The sequence below is a fragment of the Pan troglodytes genome, chromosome 15 (genome assembly GCF_028858775.2).
Source record: "Pan troglodytes isolate AG18354 chromosome 15, NHGRI_mPanTro3-v2.0_pri, whole genome shotgun sequence".
NCBI classification, from domain to species: domain Eukaryota; kingdom Metazoa; phylum Chordata; class Mammalia; order Primates; family Hominidae; genus Pan; species Pan troglodytes.
In genome coordinates, this window is record NC_072413.2 from 35,770,326 (window position 1) to 35,793,689 (window position 23,364).

The following is a 23,364-nucleotide window of genomic DNA, read 5'->3' on the forward strand; positions in this document are numbered from 1 at the left end:
ATCTCATGACTATCACAAGATATTGGAGATACCTGAACACGGTGGATGAAGTAGGTAGTAAGAGGGCCTTTTAAAATGCATTCTTTGGTTTCTACTTAATCTCAAAGATCTTGATATGAAGATTAACAAAGAGAAGAATGCTTGATTCTAAGTATGATATCCATGTAAACTTTCAATGACACCTTAGCTAGGCTAAGATTTTTAACACTATCCTTTGTCAAGGAAGACACTTATATGTATGATATAAGTCATAGTTGATAGTTACTTTGGCTTTCTACATCCCTGCTAGTGTCAATTTTTTTTGCATTTTCTGTAGTATAATGATAGCTGAAATCTGACTTTATTATTATTGTAATGTCCAATTCTAGGTAAATAAATTATGCCCACAGCCGAATCAGTCACAACCCATTATTAAATTTGAGTTTTCTATTAATAAGATTACGAATGTTTTAGTCTCAAAATTGTGTAAAACAAGATCAATTTTTAAGTTCCTATCCATTTAATAGTGAACGTGTTCAAAAAAATATGTATTTTTAATAAGGCAAAATGCATGATACCAAACACAGCATTGTTAGGTTGGTAGTATTTTGGAATTCACGATTTGGCTTTGATAAAAGTGACTCATGGACTCTTCAATATAGCTTTCCAGTGAATATATATTGAATGTTGAAAGACCACTCATTAAAATTAAATTTAAAAATAAAGTAAATGCTCTATGCTGTGAGCCATACAAGGCATAATATCAACTTCAACAAGAAATGGTCTGCAAACACACCATATTTGCCAAGTATCATAACAGTCTAGAAACTTCTGCTTCTGTGTCACAGATCATGAAATTAGGTTATTAGGCTTTTTTGGATATCTGTAAAAGCCCTAATTAAGCCCTCTAATACTCTAATTGAAATAGATATAAGTGCTTCTGGATGATACCCTGTAGCTGGTCCAGCTTCTTTAGTTGCAGACTGACCTAATAACTCAGTGATCTACTCACTAAGGACTTAGTATGCTCTGACACCCAAACCAGTCCTAGTTGCCATATAATGAGCCTTGCAGGTCTAGCTACATTTCAGGAATTAACCTCTATAGCTAGTAGGTAAGGAAGAATAATGAACTTTAATACGTCTTGATTTCAGGAGTCATTTCACAAACTGTCTCATAATAACTTTCTGGAAAAGATCAAGAAATGATTGCACAGTTCTGAGAATTTATAGCTAATTGAAAAAGAATACATATTATACTCTGTAAAATTGCCTGTAAGAGCTTTTCTCTATACTTTATCTTTGGTTCTTTCCCAGTCAACATTTTTCTGAAGACCTAAGGTAAAAACATAAAGAGTAGACTTCTCAAAAGAACAAAAAAAAAGTGATAGCAAATTCAGGATGCCAAAAGATATGAATTGCTGGGGAAAATGAGCTATATTTACTAAGATGAAATCTGACAGGGATAAATGTAAAAATCTTAAATTTAGGATCAATACTGTAGTGGGATAAAAAATGGCCACAAATTTTTTTGAGCTGCTCGTGCTCCACCCTTTGAATCTGGGCTGGCTGCGATTCACTTTAACCAACAAAAGAAAGCAAGGGATGTTGTACAACTTCTGAACAAGGTCTCAGGAGGCCTCACTGATTCTGGCATTGCCCTCTTGCTGACTTGTGCTGACCATGTGAATAAATCCGGGCCAGCTTACTTGAGAGTGAGATCTCACATCAAGAGAGAGTCCTAGCCACAAGGCAGGACCAACTGTTAGCACATGCCACCCAGCCCCAGTGGACTACAGCTACTTGAGTGATTCCAGGCAAGGCTTATAGAACTGCCCAGCTGACGCGGTGGCTCACACCTGTAATCCCAGCACTTTGGGAGGCCAAGGCAGGCGGATCACGAGGTCAGGAGATCGAGACTGTCCTGGCTAACATGGTGAAACCCCGTCTCTACTAAAAATACAAAAAATTAGCCGGGCGTGGTGGTGGGCGCCTGTAGTCCCAGCTACTCGGGAGGCTGAGGCAGGAGAATGGCGTGAACCCAGGAGGCAGAGCTTGCAGTGAGCCGAGATCGTGCCACTGCACTCCAGCCTGGGTGACAGAGGGAGACTCCGTCCAAAAAAAAAAAAAAAAAAAAAAAAAAGAACTGCCCAGCTGAGCCAAGCCCAAATTGACATGATTAAATAAAATAGAGTTGTTTTAAGCTACTGACTTTTGGGTGATTTATTCTGATATGGAAATATTAATTGTAGATGTCAAAAAAAGAGAAGTTTGCCTTGGTTTTGCTGGCAAAGCAGGCCCAGGTATTAGTGGGTGAGCCTTTTGCCCCAACGCTCAGTCTAAGCCCATAGTGAAACATGGCAGCATTAAGACAGAAGTAAATTCCCAGACTGAGAGAGATATAAGTTCCATTTCCCTTTGTAATGACCATACTGGATTGTTGTATAGGACTCTATGTTTTTAAAAACACTAGACATGCCGAGAGAGTAACCAATAATGGTGAGCAATTTATTAACCTATACAAAGCCCTTCGAGGACTGGAAGTGTTAGCCTCAAAAAAAGTAAAACACAGTAAAGATACAACAATTTTCTTAACATTTTGACAACACCTCATAAAGGAAATCAAGTAGGGTAATGATTTAAAGGGTAGGTGTAGGCAGATAGGTAGAAGAGCCAATGAGGCTCTCTATGAAAATAAGGAATAATTCTCTGACTATATAGTTATTATTCAGCTCCCCATTTGATGTGATTTGGCTGTGTCCCCACCCAAATCTCATATTGAATTGTAGTTCCCATAATCCCCATGTCTCATCAGAGGGACCAGATGGAGATAATTGAATCATGGGAGCAGTTTCCCCCTTCCTGTTCTCATGAGATCAGATGGTTTTAGAGGGGGCTTTTCCCCCTTTTGCTTTACACTTCTCCTTGCTGCTGCCATGTGAAGAAGGACATATTTGCTTCCCCTTCCCTTATGATTGTAAGTTTCCTGAGGCCTCCCCAGCCAGGCTGAACTGTGAATCATTTCAACCTTCTTCCTTTATAAATTACCCAGTCTTGGGCAGCTCTTTATAGCAGTGTGAGAACAGACTAATACACCATTCTTACCACTTTCTAACAGTTCTTGTTTTCACTTTCTATATGACTTTTCAACCCATTTTCCCATCTACTTCTACCTTCACCTTTTCACTTATGAATTCATTCTTCAGTCTTTTTCAGATACAAAGTCTTCTTACTTTTCTCTTATCAATTTCATTTTTTTATATTCCCTGATGTCTTACATGTACTTTTGTGAGCATATTTGTGTGTGTTCATATTTATATCGTAGTGTCTGTATATATTCATAAATATGTCTGTGTATGTACATTTTTATATGTATCTGTGTGCATTATAGTCTGTATATGTATCTTTCGGTTGTGGCTAAAACTGAGCAAGAAGTTTATTTCATTAGTTACAGCTTCTGCATGGAGGAATGGGTAAGCCGATCAATTGCCTGTCCTCTTCCTTACATTTCTGTGCTTCCTCCCCTCCCCATCTTTCCCTCCTTCTGCCTTTGTCCTTACACCTCAGCTCCTTTTAATCAGTCTTCATGAACCTTCTTTCCATTGTTTCTACTTGTGTCTATCCACAACTTCTGCACTGAATGTGTCACACTCACATTTTACCTGAAACTTGAATTTACCAAGAACACTTTTTTCCCAGTAGCCCACTAGACACCAGCCTTTCTCCCTTACCCCATGTAATAGGAAGGAAAGCTCTGGTTCCCTTTTAGTACTTTCGTACCTTCTGCATCCATGTAAAACCCCTTCTTTGAGGTTTTCATCATCCATCTCTATCATTCTCTATCCCTCTTGTTCAGTAATTGCTTCTGATCTCCTGATCAATGCTTATTTAATATGAGTTTCAGGCATCTCATTCAGTGTCTTCCTCTCTACTCCAGCTTCTGCATTCATGCTGACAAACTTCAATATCTATGTCAATAACCTGCATTATTCATTTGCCTCCTGAATGTTAATGACCTTTACCTTTTCACTTCAGCTACTCACTCTGGATCTTCTTGTCACTCAGAACTTTTCTACATCTGAAATCCTAAGGTCAAAATTGCCTCTCTGACAGAAATCACAGTCTTATTCCAACTCTTCTTGCTTTTTAGCCTCAACACAAATCAAAATATCCAGTCCCTTGCTCCTTCCATTCTCCCCGTAGAGTAACAGCCCTTTGTTGACTTGCTTTCTTCTCCCCTCAGTCTGGAGTCTGGGTTTAATCACTTTCTCCCTAAGACAGTTTCCTTATGTCCTCGTCTTTTTCACTCTACTGCCCTGTAAGTCATAAACTCTGAGTTACTTCTATAACTTGCTTTCCGCAAACCTACCCCCAAAGTATAGAGCTGATGGGGGAAAAAATTATACCACTATGATGGTTTATGTCTTCTACAAGACTGTAGTGTCTAGCTTTAGCTAGATCATCAATACCACCTAAAAATCCTTTTTCAAATCCCTGGTCACCTCCCTTTCTTGTCCTATTAAACCCTCACTATTCTTTTTCAGCCTTTTTCCTCACTCTATGCTTTCAGCAGAGACCTTACCTTTCTATTCCATGAGGAAAATTGAATCTAGCGCGTATGAGATCAGTCATTTCCTTCCTCCACACCTACAGAATTATCCACAGATATATTCTTTCTACCTCCGTTCTTTTAGTCTGCAAGAAAAGTTAACCAGTCGTAGTTTCAAGGATAATCCTACAAGTTATGCTTATGATCCATTCCTCAGAAGCCCATTTTAAAAAGCATTTCCTTCCTCCCTTATACCTTAGCATGTTTCTGTTTCTTTAGACTCCTTTCCCATAGTCTATCAACACATTCACATGTTTTCCATTTCTTACAAGACTTCTTCAGCCATACGTCCCCTTGTAACTACAATTCTCTTTACATCCTAACCAAGCTCTTATAAAGCAGCCTATACTTAGTTTTCACTTTTTCACATTCCATTCATGCTTTTTCTCACTTTTATCATACCATTACAATTGCACTCAAAAAAGGTTATCACTTCCTGCCAAATCAAATGGACATTTCACTTTAATCTTGTTTAAGCACCTACTTAACTCTGATGATCACTCCCTTCTTGGAGTTCTCATCTCTGGATTCTGTGACTGTTCTACTCTTGGTTCATCTTTTACTTCTTTGACCATTCTTTCTCAATTTATTTTTAAAATTTCTTTTCTTTATATATTTGTTGTCATTTTGGTTCTATCCTCTTCCTCCCTCTCTTCTCCTTTTTTATTTCTTCTCTCTCTAAACATTTCCATCCCCTCCTCTGGCTTCAGTTGCAACCGAAAGTAAAATGTAGTATGGCCTACCTGTCTAGCCCCATTTCCTGCCATCTTTAACCTCTTATTTTGTTGTTCTGAGCAACTATACTACTGGCAGTACTTGAAACACATCAAACTTTTTATACCTGTGTGTTATTTCCTCTGCCTGGAATGCACATCCATGCCCTGTCTCCATTCCCACCTTTCTTGAGGTAACTCTTTCCTTCTCATCCTTCAACACTTAGGCATCATCAGGAAGCCTTTACAGACCTTTCCTCTCCTTCCGTACCCAAGGTAGGTTCTGTTAATACCTGTGTTTATGTTATAACATTTATCAATAACTTACTGGAGTTATCCATATAAAGATCTACTTTCCCATCTTACTGCTTCTTATGAGTAAGGACTATGTGCTGTTCTTTGAATAATCAAAGCCCAGCACAATGCCTGGCACATAGGAATTGCCCAACAAATACTTGTTGATTGAACTGAAATAGACCTAATATTCTCTCTTTAACACAGACTCTTATATACAAGTGTCTGCTTAACATCCCCACTTTTATGTCCTACTGATACCACAAATGTATAAGACTTAACTTACACACATATTCCCCCCACACACATACTCCCAAGCGAAAATCTACTGTTCTTCCTCTCCATTATCTTGATTAGGGCATCACTATCTACATAGCCACCAAAACCAGAATCCTGGGAGTCAGCCATCTTGCCCAATCCACCTCACCTCATTCTATCCTCAGAGGTCATGTAGTGCTTTGGATCCCATATCCTAAGTATCTTTCAAATGCATCTCCTTCTTTCCATCTACATTGGTACAGCTCTAATTCAGGCCTTCAGCTCTCACTGGGATTATTTTTTATTTTTATTTTTAGTTATTTTATTATTTTTTTTTAGACAGAGTCTTGGTCTGTTGCCCAGGCAGGAGAGCAATGGTGTGATCTCAGTTCACTGAAACCTCGGCCTCCCAGGTTCAAGCAGTTCTTGTGTCTCAGCCTCCCGAATAGCTGGGATTACAGGCATGTGCCACCACACCTGGCTAATTTTTTTATTTTTAGTAGAAACAGGGTCTCACCATGTTGGCCAGGCTGGTCTTGAACTCCTGGCCTCAAGTGATCTGCCCGTCTCAGCCTCCCAAAGTGACGGGACTACAGGCGTGAGCCACCTTGTCTGGCCTGACATATTTTTTAATTGGGGTAAAATGTCATAACATAAATTTATCATCTTAACCATTTTTAAGTGTATAGTTTAATGGCAGTAAGTACATTCACACCATTGTGCTCATTAGGATATTTTTTAAATAAAAGGCTATGTGGTCTTCTGACCTACAGGCCAACCTGCCTTCATCCCATCTCTGCATTCTTGGCAATATGAACTTTCTAAAATGCAAATGATGTTACTAGATGAGTTAAAACCCTTTCATTGTGTTCCCCTGTCTACATCAGTTGTTTCATCACAAAGTTTTCACAGGTTCAAATTGAAGTAAAGAAAAAAATACAATATACCAAGTTTTTCTTAAATATTTTAGCTGAAAGGTTGAGTGAGTGAATGGATGGCAACATTAATCAAGATAAGAAATACTGAAACATGCATAAGAAGTAAAATAGTTTTGTTTTAAATATACTGAGTATCATAGGCCAATTGTATAAGCAAGAGGAGATTTCTTGAAGGCAGTTGGATAAGTGAGTCTAAAACTCAGAAGAGAATTTTGAGAAAGGGGTCTAGATTTGGAAGTCATGAGCATTTAAGTGTCATCAAGGGAGCAAAATGAAAAGAAAAGATGATAAAATGCATCAACATTAAAAATACCAACAAAACAACAACCATAGTGATAAAAGAAACAAAAATCATAGTTAAAGTCTTCTCATCCTTCTGACTGAGAGAGGGCAAGATCTTTAATACTAATGGCAAACCCTAGGTGCAGCATTTTTAGTGACTTTGTCTCCTCCTCCTCACAACCTTGTATAAGGGTTTACTTGTCTGTTCTTCAGTTTCTTCATATTTAAAATGGAGAAATCCTAATCCTAGCTCTAGCCCTTTTCCTGTTTCATGAAGCTGTTGAGAAGATATCACTGAGTAATATTTAAAGCAGCTGGAGCCTATTTTAGTGAGCTACATAATTTTTTAAGGACATTATTGATTTGGACAGTAAGAATAGCCTGCAGGCAAATCCTGCAAGGTGCTTCAACAGACACACACGTCTACCTTCCTGTTGGCACAGCCCATGTTTGGCAGGTGTATTCCATTCCTTACAGGAAGGAATAGGTGCTTCATTGTGTTACAGAAGTCAGTAAGCTTTCACAAAACTAAGTAATTGACATTTTTCTCATTTCTGAGATCAGGTTTTCATAAATCATTCGACCTGGATAAATTGAGATTGTAGTTGATCTGGTAATTGTTGAAATACAATGAGGACATTGCAAAACATGATATTTAACTATTTCCTCCTAATCTCTTACCTTAACAAGATATAAGAGTTCTAAATGGAAAGATGTCCTAATGTAGAAAAAGGAAACAAAAGTAAGATGAGCCTGTCTGTAAAGGAGAAGCCAGAAGAAGCACAACACAGATTCATCTCAGTAATTTGGGATTCCACTGATTCTGAATTTGTAGTAACAATAATAATAACTAGACAAAATAGAGCTGACTTTTATATTGTGAAAAAGGTTTTATCACTAGTTAGTAGTATAAATTATATTATGGAGAAGGGATACATTTAGCCAGTTTGCAAGTAATATTTTCTGGCTTTTAACAATATATGCAAAGCAATGCTACTAATATCTTATAATGATTTCTGCTGGGGGCTATTTAATGGTTATTTCAAGTTACTATCAGATTTTAACAATAAACTTAAAATTTCATAGTGTAGTTCTATAATTCATACTCACATTTTTCTTTCCCCTCATTGCACAACTCAAGTTAATTAAACATTGCCTTAAAGGATTCATGTAGTCCTATGAGTCATAATATTCAGAGTGTGTAAGTTAGCACTAGTTTTTAACCACTAGGGAAGGTTCAAGTATTGCAGACTAATCTGAGAATACAGTGAATTTTCTAATGACTCTTCTAGTTCAGGTATTTGTACCACTAGACTGTTTTAGTGGATATACAACATTTATGTATAGTTTGCATTTTAGAAAAGTTTGTAGTAATAAACTTAGACAAGATTTGCCTTTTTACTCTAAGATCATTACTGTGTTCTTAAAGCAAAGTTTTTTGATGCACTGAATAATTTTGTTTTATTTTCCTGTTTTTTGTTAACAGAATTCTTGATAGATACAAAATCATCCAATAAACTTCAGCTAGTTTTCAGCATTATATGCAGTTGATTTGTCCATTCCTCAGTGGAACTTCCAAATCATCTAAACCAGCTTGTATGACACTAAGAATACCCTCATTCCTTTAGTGTCTAGCTCTGTGCTGTGTTTATTTGCAGAGGACCCTCATGCATGGATCCATATAAATGAGGCAAACTGTGAAGCAGACTAGACTGTGCCGCTTACCGTAAAGTCTTTGAGAGAGGAAGATTGTGTATATGAAAACTGCTAGGCATGATATTTACTTATAAGGAAGATTTCTATGTGTATAACATCAAGCAAGATTTTTGGTTGAGGTTTTATGCTTTCAGTAAAGAAAATAAAAGAAGAAAACCAATTAATGGTCTGATTCTATCATCTTTTGTCAAGCATCTCTTACTGATCTACATGAATGTGACCTCCCGCTCATAGAGTAGTCTAAGAACACTGCAGAATGGACTTCTGAACTTTCGACTCTCTTTTCAATTTAATTGACTAGTTTTTAATCAACTAAAAAAATCATTTTCTTTGACTAAAATGTCTATGTAGGTAATTTCTAGTGCATCTATGCTACTCAGAAATAGAAACGTGTTTTTTTAATTAGAACAAAAAGTCTGGTTTTATTAGTATCAAATCATTGTGTATTTTTAAATTATTTCCATGCTACTGTAACTTGAAATGTTTCCCACCTAACCACTATTTCTGGCTTTATGTTTATCAGCTGATTCTATGAAAAGATGGGAATTTAGTACATAGAAGTTACACAGTATACCAACCAATGAATCACTTATCTAAGTAACAGGTGAAACATTGCTGATATTTGTGTTTTGAAATATGTGCTTTTCTTAGGTAAAATCAGTTTATTCTACATTTAATATGTGATCCTGTCATTGCATAGTAAATGATTCATTCACAACCTTAATGCAAGTAGCTAAATGTATTGAAATAAGTGTCCTATAAATTTTGTGTGGCATCTAATGCTGACATAATTCAAGGATCTGGGTTAAAGTTTGTGTCATTGCTGGGTTTTTTAACCTCAAATACTTGGCACTCTGTAGCAGTGTCTCTCACAGTAATGCTTTGTTTCTTAACATGACCGTGAGGACTGCTTGGTCACAGGCAAATACTGTCCTTTATCAGCCAGGACATTCTTAACAATAATTGCCCTTTTTTTCCCCTTCTCACCCCCATCCCAACCCCAACTTAGGTTGGAAAGGCTGGTGGATGTACTGAGGAAGAAGGTGGGAACCGGGACCATGAGGACAGTGATCTGATTGAAAAAAAACGACAGTCTGGGGAAGCAATCACATCTGGTGACCAGGCTGCTTCATTCAACACTGTGTAAACACTAAAGCCTTAACTTAGCAAACAGTTGTTAGAAGTGGGACACTCCAACCACATTCCAAGCTGAGATAAAATCAAATCACAAATGTTTAACCACTTTGCTGCTGACTTGAGTTATTTATCCAAATATATTAACTATAGACTTTTACCAATGGGTAGCTATAAGGTTACAGCTTATTTTGTAACTATTTTATATCTCAATATCTTTAATATAAATCTTTTTACTGAGAGATCATTATAGAAACATGTTAAAATTGGTTAGGATCATATCTTCACATATGGCCCTTTCTGAATCAAAGTGCGGCAAAGTAAATATTGTCTAAGCTTTAATCCACTGTGTTAGGTCAAAACTTCAAATACATGCATTTTTCAATATAGGGTATATTTCTTAACTGATGAGAGAGGCTTAAACATGAGTGTGTAGTCTTCCTTCAATACATGTATGTAATCTTTGTTAGTATAAAAGATATTAAATATAGATGCCAAGAATTAAATGTATAATTTGTTTAATAAGAGATGGATATATTAAAATTACATTCGTCAAGGCATGATTTTTGTTTCACTACAAATAATGCAAACTGTTTTCAATAAAAAGAGGAGACTGTTAATGTGTACTTATAAATTCACATTGTCAGTATTTTTTAATATTGGGTCTGAATAATTATCTGAATTCTACTTAAGCTATAAGTCTCTGTCATTTTTGCTTGAAAATTAGCATGCCTCTGTCTTAAAAGAGACCATCAAACCTATTAAGTATTCTTATTGTTTATCTTTTTTTAATTGCCATTTGATTTTTATTGTGGAGGAGGAGGATCTAATATATAATATTCAATACAATTGTAATGTAGAAATATAAGAATTTAGAAAAAAGTAAACTTGCCATTTGGTTAAGGTTACCTGCTTTTTATTTTATTCCAGAAATAAGATAGTTACAGCATAGCAGTCATATGAAGTTATGAATAGAACTGAGATTTTTATGTAATTAGTTATAGGCAAAATACTTTCATATTTTTAGATTAGACAGACGAAAGACCAAGAGGAAATGACTGTGCCTGGAACAGGATGAAATAGACAAGTAGAGATTTAATTAGCAAAAATTTTGTAGGGAAGTAAAATTTTTTCTAAGTCTATACGTTTTTAATTCATCTTTAAGATTGAGCTAAATTATCTACCATTGCCTATTTACAGGATAAGTACATTCAGGACAATTTATTGTACCATTCTTTCATATACCATAGCAGATTATCCATTTCAATTTTTTTTTACTCCACAGGAAAATGTAAGCTACTTTGTCAGGTCACAAAAGAATCATAATGCTAACAAACCCTATTTCTTCCTTATTAAATCTGTATCCATTAAAGTAACTTTTTTAACTATGAGAATTAGAAAATAAGGGACAACAGGGGTTAAAAATAAACTGATTTAATTTGCTCTATAGTCCTAAAGAGAATTATATCCTCTCATAGACCAATGACTCTGTAATAGAGAAATATGTAATGATTTGGTCATGCATGGAGTCTTGTCTCTGGGCTCTATTTGAAACGTGTAACAGCTCCCTATGTGAAGAAACATTATCTTTAAAGTCATCTGGGAGGTGCAGGTAAGTAAAGAGAAACAATTTTTGTCACAAAGTAGTCCATTCCTGATCTCACTTAAAATAAATCACAAGTAAATTTGAATTTTCGGTTTAATGTTGAAAGCAGATGAACTTTTCTTGAGTTATTTTGTCTTTTAGAATACACAAAATATAGTATAAAGACATTTCACAATTTCCAAACAAATCTTTCTACGCTTAAATGATCAAATTAGAAAAACCAATTCCTATAATTAATATGTGGAACTTTTATAGAATATGATATTATAAAGTTAAATTTGCAAAATAATTCTAACATCCACTATTGTTCAGTATAGGTAATCTCCCAAAAATATCACATCCTCTTGAAAATGAATTGTCTACAAAATTTCAAATGCAAAGTATTACAGCCAAATATTATCTTAATTAATTTCTTACACTTAAAAGTGTCCATCAACAGTGTGTCAGATGGTCTTTATATATTTTTTCTGTATGAAGGAATAGCCTTGCCTACTGAAGATAGGTTCGCTATGTATTCAACAATAATGCAACTTTAGAAGTATTCCACACTGCTGAGAAATGTTGCTTTGAGTTTGCTTTACACATCATCAACTCTAAATCCTATAGTAACATGAGAATTCACTTCTTCTTGTAAAAATAAGTAATTTACAGGAAAGGCAAAATGCTAATACTAACATTTGTAGCACTTGATGATTTACAAAGTCCTTTTACATCTGTTTTTTCATTTGATCCTATCGACAATCATAATAATAATAAATTATATATATAACCCATATAATAACGATGGTGATGATAATTTTAGTATTACTGTCATTATAATTATTATTATATTCATTCTACAGATGAGGAAACAGACTCAGTAAGCCTTGGAATTTGCCAAGGACTGGCTAGGACCTAGAACTAAGATCTTATAACCACACTCCATGCAACTATGAGTCTCTAAATCTCTCTGTAAGAAAAAAATTTCAAAGTAAAGATTTTACTCTTGCAATTTCTGTTGTGATAGTACCATTTCTTTCACATACTACATACGAATTCCCTAATAATCAAAAGATTGTACACATTTTTTTCAATGAAGTACAATAATGTGAACTGCATGTGTAAACAGCATCACATTATTACCACCTCTCTATGGTATTATAGTGGCAGTATGCTTTGCCTCAGCCTTCACTAATTAGGAATATTGTGACAATTCATTGCTAATAAAACATAACATGAGTCTCTTTGTACTGTTTTTAATTTGGCCTGATGCTAAAACCTATCAGCTTAGTTTTTTAGCATGGTAGTCTAAACTTCAAGGCTTGCTCTATCTCCTAGAGCAATTTAGAGCTAAAACCAGTAATAAGCAAAGTTATTGGTTATAAGCAAGGTATAAGCAGTTAAAGCAAAGTTATTAATTATTAATATATGAGAATTTAAAATTTTATAAATAAGTTAGAAATTATTAATGTATTTTAAATATGGAGTAAAATATTTTGCTAATTTTTTTCAATGATAAAGTTGATCCTTTGTATATTTCCTTATTCAAATAAATTCAGTCATCTTCTTATCAGGTCGCTTATTTATATAATTAGTTTATTTTATTAAAAATCTAGAATATTAAAGATTTATACTTTTAATATTGAATATAGTTTCATAGAAAAACATTTTATATGTACTATTCTTAAAGATCACAATTATTTTTAAACTTTCTATTTTCAAATACTTGTGATTAATAAGGCATTCTATGATGAAATAGCCATGGCTTATATATTTTTGTCTTTTCACATATGATGTGTTTGGAACCCAAATTTTTTACTGATTTTATTGTGTTGTTGGTAACTAGTATTTACAGCTAACCTATCTATTCATATTTTACATATATATTTATATATATACATGCACACACACCGATACATTTACCTTTTAAAAAAATGATTTATAAGTGAACTGTTAGGCTCCAGTGATTTCAGTGTTTTGTTCATGTTTTATTGGAAATGCACGTGGTTTCTTAGGCTTTTAAACAAATACATGGAATGGTTGAAAGATTTATTTTGCTCGTGCTTAGCTAAATATGTCATCTCTAGAAAAGATGTGGTTTGTTTTGGCACTGTTTTAAAAACTCAAATATTTTAAACATTTGTTAAGTTGGAGCTTGCACATTTAAACCAGCAGCATACGTTCCAGAAGAGCATCTCAAGTTACCAAATTTTTTGTAATCCTTTTACTAGAAAAATCTTTTTTGAAGAGTTTTTCTTGTGCTCGCTTCAGCAGCATATATACTGAAATTAGAAAAAGAAAACTTTTCTTTTTTATTATATGTTTTAGTGTAAGTTAAGTTAAACTTCTAAAAGTTGAATTATTTAATGTAGGACTTCATAAATAGTATTTGACAATGATAAATGTGTATTTTTGAGAATCATTAAAATGTATACAATGATATTCCTTTGCAGAAGTCTTAATATGCATAATTTTTAATCTAATTGTCTTCTAAATATTGTTTTGGTGTATGCTGGTATTTTAGAAGCCACCAATTTCTGGACTATCTGATTATTAACAAAGATGTATTTTAATGCACAAACTCAAATGTTTAAAATATATATTTACTTTGTACTCAAATAAAATCCCCTATTGCAAATCCTATACATATTTCAATGCAATTCTTATACATCGATCTTAATCAAATTTATAAATGTACAATCCTGAAGACAGTGTACTAGATGTGCACTATAAAATATATTGCAGTAAGGAAACAGATTAAGTTCACTGTCAAACTGTCTGACTTCCTTAACAAATTTAATAAAGATAAATGTGAATATGAACAAATTTGTTAGGTACCTTAGGAATCTTTCAAAACTAGATATAAAATAAAATTATAGTAATAAAATATTGAAGAGAAATATCATTTTTAGTGAATATGGTTAGAAAGAACATAAGAAGTGAGATCAAATTATTTTAATTAAAAAAATAGGCCAGGTGCGATGGCTCACGCCTGTAATCCCAGCATTTTGGGAGGCCGAGGCGGGCGGATCACAAGGTCAGGAGATTGAGACCATCCTGGCTAACACGGTGAAACCCCGTCTCTACTAAAAAAAGTACAAAAAAGAAGTTAGCCGGGCGTGGTGGCGGGCGCCTGTAGTCCCAGCTACTTGGGAGGCTGAGACAGGAGAATGGCGTGAACCCGGGAGGCAGAGCTTGCAGTGAGCCGAGATCGCGCCATTGCACTCCAGCCTGGGTGACAGAGTGAGACTGTCTCAAATAATAATAATAATAATAATAATAATAATAATAATAGACTGACTCAAATCTACCATAAAGCACCTCTACTCATTTTGGAATATGTACGTGGAATGTTGCTTCAATAGCTGAAATCTAAAAACACTCTTTCTGTTGCATTTGATTATTCAATCATGATAAGGTAAATGTAAACAGACTGTGTAGCACTCTATCACCTGGAGTGAACTTAGAATTTACAGCTTAGAGTACATGACTAAAAGAGGAATGGAGTGGAAGTGGGCAGTAGGTGTCTTTGGGGCAAAAATTCTATAAACTGGTGATATCTAAACTATCACATTACTTTGTTAAATTATTGTTTCATCACGTATGACCTTTGTGATTTGTCACACATTTTACTTCTACATATGCACATAATTGTAATTTTTTTAACTTTAAAAAGTCAATTATGTTTAAGAAAATTTTTAAAATAAGAATGAACGTATGTGATATTTACTGTGATATTTACTCGTGTATTTACGATTTCTGATGCCCTTATTTTCTTTACATACATCCGTGTATCCACCTGTTACCATTTTCCTTTTGCCCAAAGTATTTATCATCTATACCAGTGAAGAACTGTTGGTTCAACTGTTGTATGTCTGAAAATGTGACTCTTTTTCTGCCTCCATTCTGTGAAAAAAAAATTGCTGCATATAGAATTTGAGGTTAACATGGTTTTGTGGATTTTTTTCAGTATTTTAAAGATGTTGCTCTAATATTTCTGGTTTGCCTTGTTCCTGCTGTCATTCTTATTTTTATTTTCTGTACATTATGTGTCCTCTAGCTGCTTTAAAGATTTTCCCTTTGTCACTTGCTTTAACCAATTTGATTTTGATATGTAGTGTCGATTTCTGCATGTTTCTGTGCCTGTGGTTTGCTGAACTTCTTGGATCCATGAATTTGCAGTCTTTATCGAAAATTTCAGCCATTATTTCTTCCAATATTTTTCCCTATCTCTTTTCTTCTTTCTCTGGATCTACTATTCTCTGGATATTAGGCTACTTAAAGTTATCCTACAACTTGTTCATGCTTCGTTCTTTTTTTTAATTTTTAATTTTGTGTGTACATAGTAGGTGTATATATTTATGGGGCACATGAGATATTTTGATATAGGCATACAGTGCATAATAATCACATCAGGGTAAATGGGATATCCATCACCTCAAGAATTTATCCTTTTTGTTACAATTAATTATACTCTTTCAGTTATTTTTAAGTGTACAATAAATTATTGACTGTAGTCACCTTGTTGTGCTATCAAATATTAGATCTTATTCGTTCTAACTAACCATATTTTTATTATATTTCTTTTCAGTTTTTTTCTCTGTTTCATTTTGGATAGTTTCTATTGCTTTGTCTTCAAGTTTACTAATCTTTTCTTTTGCAGTGTCTAATGTGTTGTTAACCCATCCAGGCCCTCTTTCTTCACAGACATTGTATTTTTCATCTCTATAAGTTAGAATTGAGTTTTTAAAATTTTTTATGGCTCTCCTTAACTTGTTCATGCTTTACATTATCTTCAGGAACATAAAACATATACAGTGGTTTCACTTCCTTGGTTTTAGTTACCCACAACTAACCACAGTCCAAAAATAGGTAAGTATAGTACAATAAGATATTTTGAGAGACAGAAACCACATTCTCATGCCTTTTATCACAGTATATTGTTATAATTATTCTATTTTATTATTATTATTTATCTCTTACTATGCCTAATTTATAAATTAAACATTATCATAGAAATGTACATATAGGAAAAAATATATGTAGGGTTCGGTACTATCCTTGGTTTCAGACATCTACTGAGGGTCTTGGAATGTGTACCCCACGGATAAGAAGAGATTGCTGTAATAACTGTTTTAACGTTCATGTTTGTTAATTATGTCATCTGTGCAACTTCCTGGCCTGTTTCTATTGATTGATTTTTTTTTTCTTACCATAGGTTATATTTTTCTGCTTTACATGCTGATAACTTTTTATTGAATGCCAGTTATTGTAAATTTTATCTTGTTGGGTGCTGAATATTTTTGTATTTCTTTAAAATGTTTTGAGTTTCTGAATATATTACCTTATATTCTTTATAGTATATGATGACCATATGAAAGTTTAGGTCATTGTTCTCCCTTTTCTTTCCTGGTGATTTTTACCCTGGCCTTGCTAGTTTGCTCACATATGTGTGCTGGTCAATACTCTGAGAAAGACTCAAGGAATGGTCTACAGCTCTCTAGAGCCAAATTCGCTCTCCTATGTATCCTCTCTCTCTCTCTTTTTCTCTGTGCAGCCCTCTCCTCTGCTTAGAATTTCTCCTCTCCAGTACCCTGAGCTGTAAATTCTGTTTGCCCTGGTGTCCCCAGATTCTCAACTCTGTGTCCTCAACTCAGGGAGACTTCCAAGCTCTGTTTGGTTGTCCCACTCCACTCTCTGTAAATTCTCCAGACCATAAGCTGGGGCAATCATAGGGCTCACTTCATTTGTTTGATTCACTGTCCTGGACTGCCTATTGTCCAAAGTCCAAAAACATTGTTTCATGTATTTTCAGTATTGCTTTTTATTTGGTTGGTGTTGGTTTTGGTTTTGTTGTTGTTGTTGTTGTTTTTTAAGGACAGTGGCAGGATAAATCTGGTCCCTGTTATTCCATTGTAGCCAGAAGTGTAGGTCCTCCTGTTGATCTTTTAAAATGTCATCCTGTTAATATCTAGCTTCCCTCTTACCTGTTTAGAAATCAGCTGTCAGTCTTATTGTCTCCTTGAAGTAAACTTTTTTGTTTCTCTGATTGCTTTTTACATTTTTTTCTTTTACTTTGTTTTTTTGGCAGTTTTATTTTATGCCTTGATGTGGTCTTCTTTTTATATTTCTTGCTTGAGTTCAGAGACCTTATTAAAGCTCTGTCTTCTTTTCTCAATTTTAGGACATCTTTAGTCAATATCTCTTTCTCCTCCTGAGACGTCAATTACATATATGTTAATCTTTTCATTGTGTTCCCATATTTTCTATTCTTTTTTTCTAGTTCTATGTGCAACAGTTTTGATTTTTGTTTTTTTGTTTTTGTTTTTGTTTTTTAAGATACGGGGTCTTGCTAGGTTTCCCAAGCTGGTCTCGATCTCCTGGCCTCTAGCAGTTCTCCCATCTTAGCCTCCAAAAGTGCTGGGATTACAGGGATGAGCCACTACACCTGGACAATTTTAAATTTTTAAAATTACCTGTCTTTTATTTCACTAAGCCTGTCTTCTACTTTGAAGGCCATCTATTGAATTCTTAACTTTAGGTTTTGAATTTTTAAATTCTACAATTTCTTTTTTCTTTTTTGTACATTCTGATTCTCCAGTGAAATACTCATCTTTCTAAATCTATTTTCTTCCCCCTTTGCCTCTGTTTTCCTGAACGTACTGGTCATCGTTACTTTAAAGTCCATGCCTATTAACTCCAATATCTGAATTACCTCTGGGTCTTTCTCTATCGTCTGTCTTGTCTCTTGGCATGCCCATTAATTCTTGATTGAATGTAATATAACCTGAACCTCCAGATGATTTTGTCTGCCTCCAAAGAGGGTTTATCCTTTACTCTCCTGCAATGACTGAATGAAACCCAGTCACATTTATCCAGTAAGGTACTGTGTTGACTTGAATCTGGCTTCCAGTTTGAATAAGGATCAGTTGTTTCTGGTTTGCCTCCTTTCTTGTTGCATAGTTCACTAGGGCCTTCCGTGGTGAAAGTGATATCTTCACTGAGCTTTTTTAGAAATTCTCATTTTAGCTTTTTTAATCTTTCACTTAGGACATCTCAGAATTTGCCAAGTATCTTGAAAGGAGAACTTGATATGTGTTTCAGGTCCTTTAGGTCTCCAATTCTGTCACTCCAGCCCTGCAAAATTGCCCAAAGCTCTGCTAGTTTTCCTATTCCTAGAAGCAATCTTCTGCTAGGACAGAGCCCACATTATCAATTCCCTCATCTTCACCCAGAACCAGCAAATGCCTCCAAGGGAAAAGTGGCTGCAGATCATCAGTTTACCTCTCTGTTGTTCTCCTTTCTGAAATCTTAGTCCCTCTATTAGTCTTTATCTTACACCCTCTTCACCACTTTTAAACAAATACTGTTTTTTGTACTTTATTCAGCTTTTCCAGTTGTTGTTGGCAGGAGGACTGGTCTATCACAAACTATTCTGTTCTGTCTCAAAGCAGGAATCCAATGAGTTTTAAATTTCCTTTATTATAATTTTCATTTCTAGAGGTTATATTTTGTTCATCTCCAAATGCATTTGATCATTTTTAGAGTTCCTATCTCATATTTTTAATTTTTTATTTTCTTATATGTTTTAAACATGTATTTCATACTTAATTTCTTATAATTTTGACATGTCAAGAATTTGCTGCTCTGATTTTGTTGTCTATTATTTCTGCTAGCTATCTTTATTTAGATGTTTGGTGATTCATTAATGTGAGCTTATATCTTCTTAGAACTATTCTCTATGGAGTTTTTCAAAGCCTGTGTTAAAGGTGGGTTCCTCCATAAAGTTTTACATTTGCTTCTGCCAGTCACTTGGAAACATGTTACATCACTTTTAAATCTTAATTTGACTTTCATTAGGCCACTTAGGTAATGTTAATTTGGGTTGAAAATCCACAGTAGAGCTAGCTTATGGTTATAAAATTCATAGGGGAAATTTTTTTAATCCTTCATTCATTTTCTTTAAAATTATTATTATACTTTAAGTTTTAGGGTACATGTTCACAATGTGCAGGTTAGTTACATATGTATACATGTGCCATGCTGGTGCACTGCACCCACTAACTTGTCATCTAGCATTAGGTATATCTCCCAATGCTATCCCTCTCCCCTCCCCCCACCCCACAACAGTCCCCAGAGTGTGATGTTCCCCTTCCTGTGTCCATGTGTTCTCTTTGTTCAGTTCCCACCTGTGAGTGAGAATATGCGGTGTTTGGTTTTTTGTTCTTGCGATAGTTACTGAGAATGATGATTTCCAATTTCATCCATGTTAATCCTTCATTCATAGCCTGAGTTCAAGATTTCTCTCCCCGGATGGATTCTGGCTTTGTACTTTGTCCCCTGCTACATTACAAGGCCCTGAAAACCCAAGCTCAACTTTACCCCTGTCATAAGACAAACACTTTCAAGATGAAAACTGCCTTTTGTGCTTTACTTACCGTAAACTTAGGATTACATTTTACTTAGGTTTGGGCCTCAGAGTATTATTGACTTATTGACTGCCAACATATTGATGAATTTGAAAAGATGTTTTTCATTTTCTATCCAACATTTTTAGTTGCTTACTGCAGGAGGTACCAGGTCCATCATAGCAGGAAACAGTAGTCATGGTTGAATGTTATTAAATCTAAACACGCACACACACACACACACACACACACAGAGAGAGAGAGAGAGAGAGAGATAACTGCACTGCTAATAAAATGTTGTGAATTTAGTATCACTTGTATACATGATTAAAATGAGCAGATAATAAATTTACCTTCCAAGGTCCATAATTGCAGCTCTTTGTCCCCACCAGTAACTACAAGCAGTTTTTCATTAAAGAAAAGAAAATGATTGAATAATCCAAATTAGCCTGGGCAAGAAAATTAACAGCTGTCGAAAATGAAATGTTTGAGTTATGAGCCATGTACCACTTTGGTTTATCTGCAGCCAAAAGGTTCAGAATCCTTATTCAATTAACCATGTTGCTTGGGAGGGCCTGGTTGCCCTGAATAAGAGCTGCCTGGTGATGAGTAAGAGGTATCCGTGACACACAAGTTCAGACCTTGCAACTCTGTTTTTGTTGTTTGAACTTTCTTCTCCGTTGTAGCTAGGGATCCGGCATGGAATTTAAACACTTGTGTGGTAACTCCATTCCTTCAAGCCATTGTGTTGTTAAGCTCTAGCTAACGAACTTTTAACACTGGCTCCATGTAAAGCAAGACTTAGAAAACAGCAGTGATCAACATTTTTGGTTTTATAATAAGATTATATAATTTATATGTCTTCATGCAACTAAGATGCTCTTGCCTCCCTAGACCAACTGCTCCCTAAAAGGTAGCCTTTAAAATATATATATGAAAAGTAAAGAAATAAACCAAAGTGCACTAACAAAAATTAAGAATTAACTTTCATTTCAAAAATCATACATACTGTGGCAGAAACTTCAAAAAGCATACCTGTTTTAAAACTTAGGAACTTTGCCTAAAATAGAGGAACCATAACTGTATAATATTTTTAAAAGGTGAGAACTGCCAAATGCACCAGTCATGTATACTTTATCTCATGTGGCCCTTTTCTTCCATGCCAATGTTTTTTGTTGCTTAGGGAGATCTTCCTGATAATGTCACAAAGAATGTCTCTCAGACCCATATAGATTAGGTACACTTTGGCTTGCTAAGAACAAATTTTTCTTTAAAATAGCTAAGCTTCATATTGCTTCTAACTATACTATCTTGAGACTAAAAGCTAAGTGACTGAAAGACAAGAGACTGAATTTCTTCTCTAACTCATAAACCAGTTCTGAAGATACTTCTGTGGGAGAAAATTCAAATATATTTTGAACAATGATATAATTTGACATAAAATATCTCAGTGTTATTTCTTTGAAGAATTACACTTTATCTAAATGTGTACACCAATTACTAATGTCTTAGTATGTTATAGTCTTAGCACTTTGCAAAATTGGATTTGCTTTTTGCATCTTTTCTTAAACTGTGATCATATTATAAAGAGTAGTTATGTAATTTTATTTAGGTGACATAGAGGAAGGTAGGAATATGAATAAGTAATTGGTGTCAAAAAGAAGTGAGGAAAAGCTTTTGAAATCAGAAGTTTCCTTTCAGTTAAAGCTTCAATTATATCACAGCAATAATTGGTTTCTGCTTTTATAAATAAAATACTTTTATAAATTGCAACAACTTTTCAAGGAATATAGTTAGTTACATATTGCAGATATTATTTTCTTTATATTTTAGGAAAGTTGTCTGGGCTCATGTTGCATTTTTTTAAAGAACCAATTTCCCACATTATACATAGAAGTTCTATGCTACATTTTGTTTTCTTATGAATGGCAAGAAAATTAATAAAAGTGACTTTTATTCATAACATACTAATACCTGAGACCGTGTACTCCAGGCATACTCTCCATTTCAGTTCCTACCCTATATTTTCAATGTTTGAGTCATTTGCCATTTTTAACCCTCTACTCAATCAAATCCACCTTCACTTTTTAAATCCAATTCATCCATCAGGAACACTTATGTACCACCCCCTACATGAAGCTTTCCCTAATTCCCCACCCTCACCCCACCACCAAGTTGTAGTTAATCTCCCTTCTGTTTGCCATATAGCTCTTTCTTCATCTATTAGGGCAGTTATTAAGTTTTCTCTTGGTTTCAGTATTCCTTTACTATTTCCCATTAGAATGCAAGCTCCTGAAGATGAGAGATTCAGTTTTGTTCTGATTTCTTTGCACAGGTAAATACTTGATGAATAATCATCCTTGTTTAATGATGAAACCTAAATTTTCAAACTATTTCAACTTTCTAAACATTTGTATGATGTGCCGTTCTAAAAATATGACATTAAAAGTTTAAAATTTAAATATTTTTCCTATATCAGTGATATTAAAATATATCATTATGTCAAATTATCTAGCACCTGGCACATTACCAGGTAAAACATTGTATTTACCTGAATACTGTAGCTGTTTAACCATAATTAATTAATCAATTTAAAGTGAAGGGCTGTTGTGGGGTTGTTTGATGTTGTTGTTTAATTTTTTTGGTTTGGGTGTGTGTGTGTGTGTGTGTGTGTGTGGTGTGTCTGTTGTGGTTTGTTTTTTGTTTTGGGTGTTTTGTTTTGTTTTGTTTTGTTTTGTTTTGTTTTGTTGAGACAGGGTCTTACTCTGTCACCTAAGCTAGAGTACAGTGGTGTGATCATAGCTCACTGCAGCCCTAAATTCCTGGGCTCAAGTGATTCTCCCCTCAACCTCCCAAGTAGCTGGGACTGCAGGCACGTGCCACCAGCCTGGCTCATTTCTTTTTTTAATTTTTTGTAGAGACAGGGTCTTCTGAAATTGCCCAGGCTGGTCTCAAACTCCTGGACTCAAGCAGTCCTCCTGCCTTGGCCTCTCAAAGTGCTGGGATTACAGGCATGAGCCACCACACCCAGCCTTGGTTTGTTCTTTTAATCCAAACTTCTTGTGTAGCTGTTAAATATTGGTACCGTGCAGTCCAAAGTTTGAAATTTCACTCCATGATGAACTGAAGTCTGGTTTTATTTTGTTGACTACAAAGTTTATACAAAATTTCCAGAGAAGAAAATAGGCCATTTAAATCCTTATTGAGCAATAGTGATAACTACATTGCTTGTCCAAATTCAGGCAAGGAGAAGAATGCAAACAATGTATAAACCAGTGTAAATTGTTTGGATGTCCTCTGATGTTGCTGCATGTACTTTAAATCATGATTTCAAATTCAGTGGTCCCTCATTTTCTAAAAACAACCAAAGTTATATGAGTTCTTATTACTTTGATTTACTTTCTTGACATTTTACTCTCTGGTTATATTATTCTTTCAATACCCAAGTC

General features: G+C 34.8%; 1 protein-coding gene across 33 annotated transcripts in view; it reads left to right on the forward strand.

The window, feature by feature from the left end:
• The window catches only part of MIPOL1 (mirror-image polydactyly 1), a 381,371-nt gene that overhangs the window by 340,143 nt on the left and 17,864 nt on the right, over window positions 1-23,364 (forward strand). For 9 of the 33 annotated variants that reach the window (XM_016926017.3, XM_054665985.2, XM_054665989.2 and 6 more), the window contains one exon: window positions 8,559-10,611. The exons of 4 other annotated variants lie outside the window; for them this stretch is intronic. In XM_016926017.3, coding sequence (XP_016781506.2) covers window positions 8,559-8,589 — 31 coding nt within the window. In that variant the 3' untranslated portion in view covers window positions 8,590-10,611. Of the gene's footprint in view, window positions 1-8,558; window positions 15,243-23,364 lie in introns of those variants that run through there. 20 more of the 33 variants (XM_054665977.2, XM_009427716.4, XM_054665975.2 and 17 more) reach the window with 6 other exon arrangements.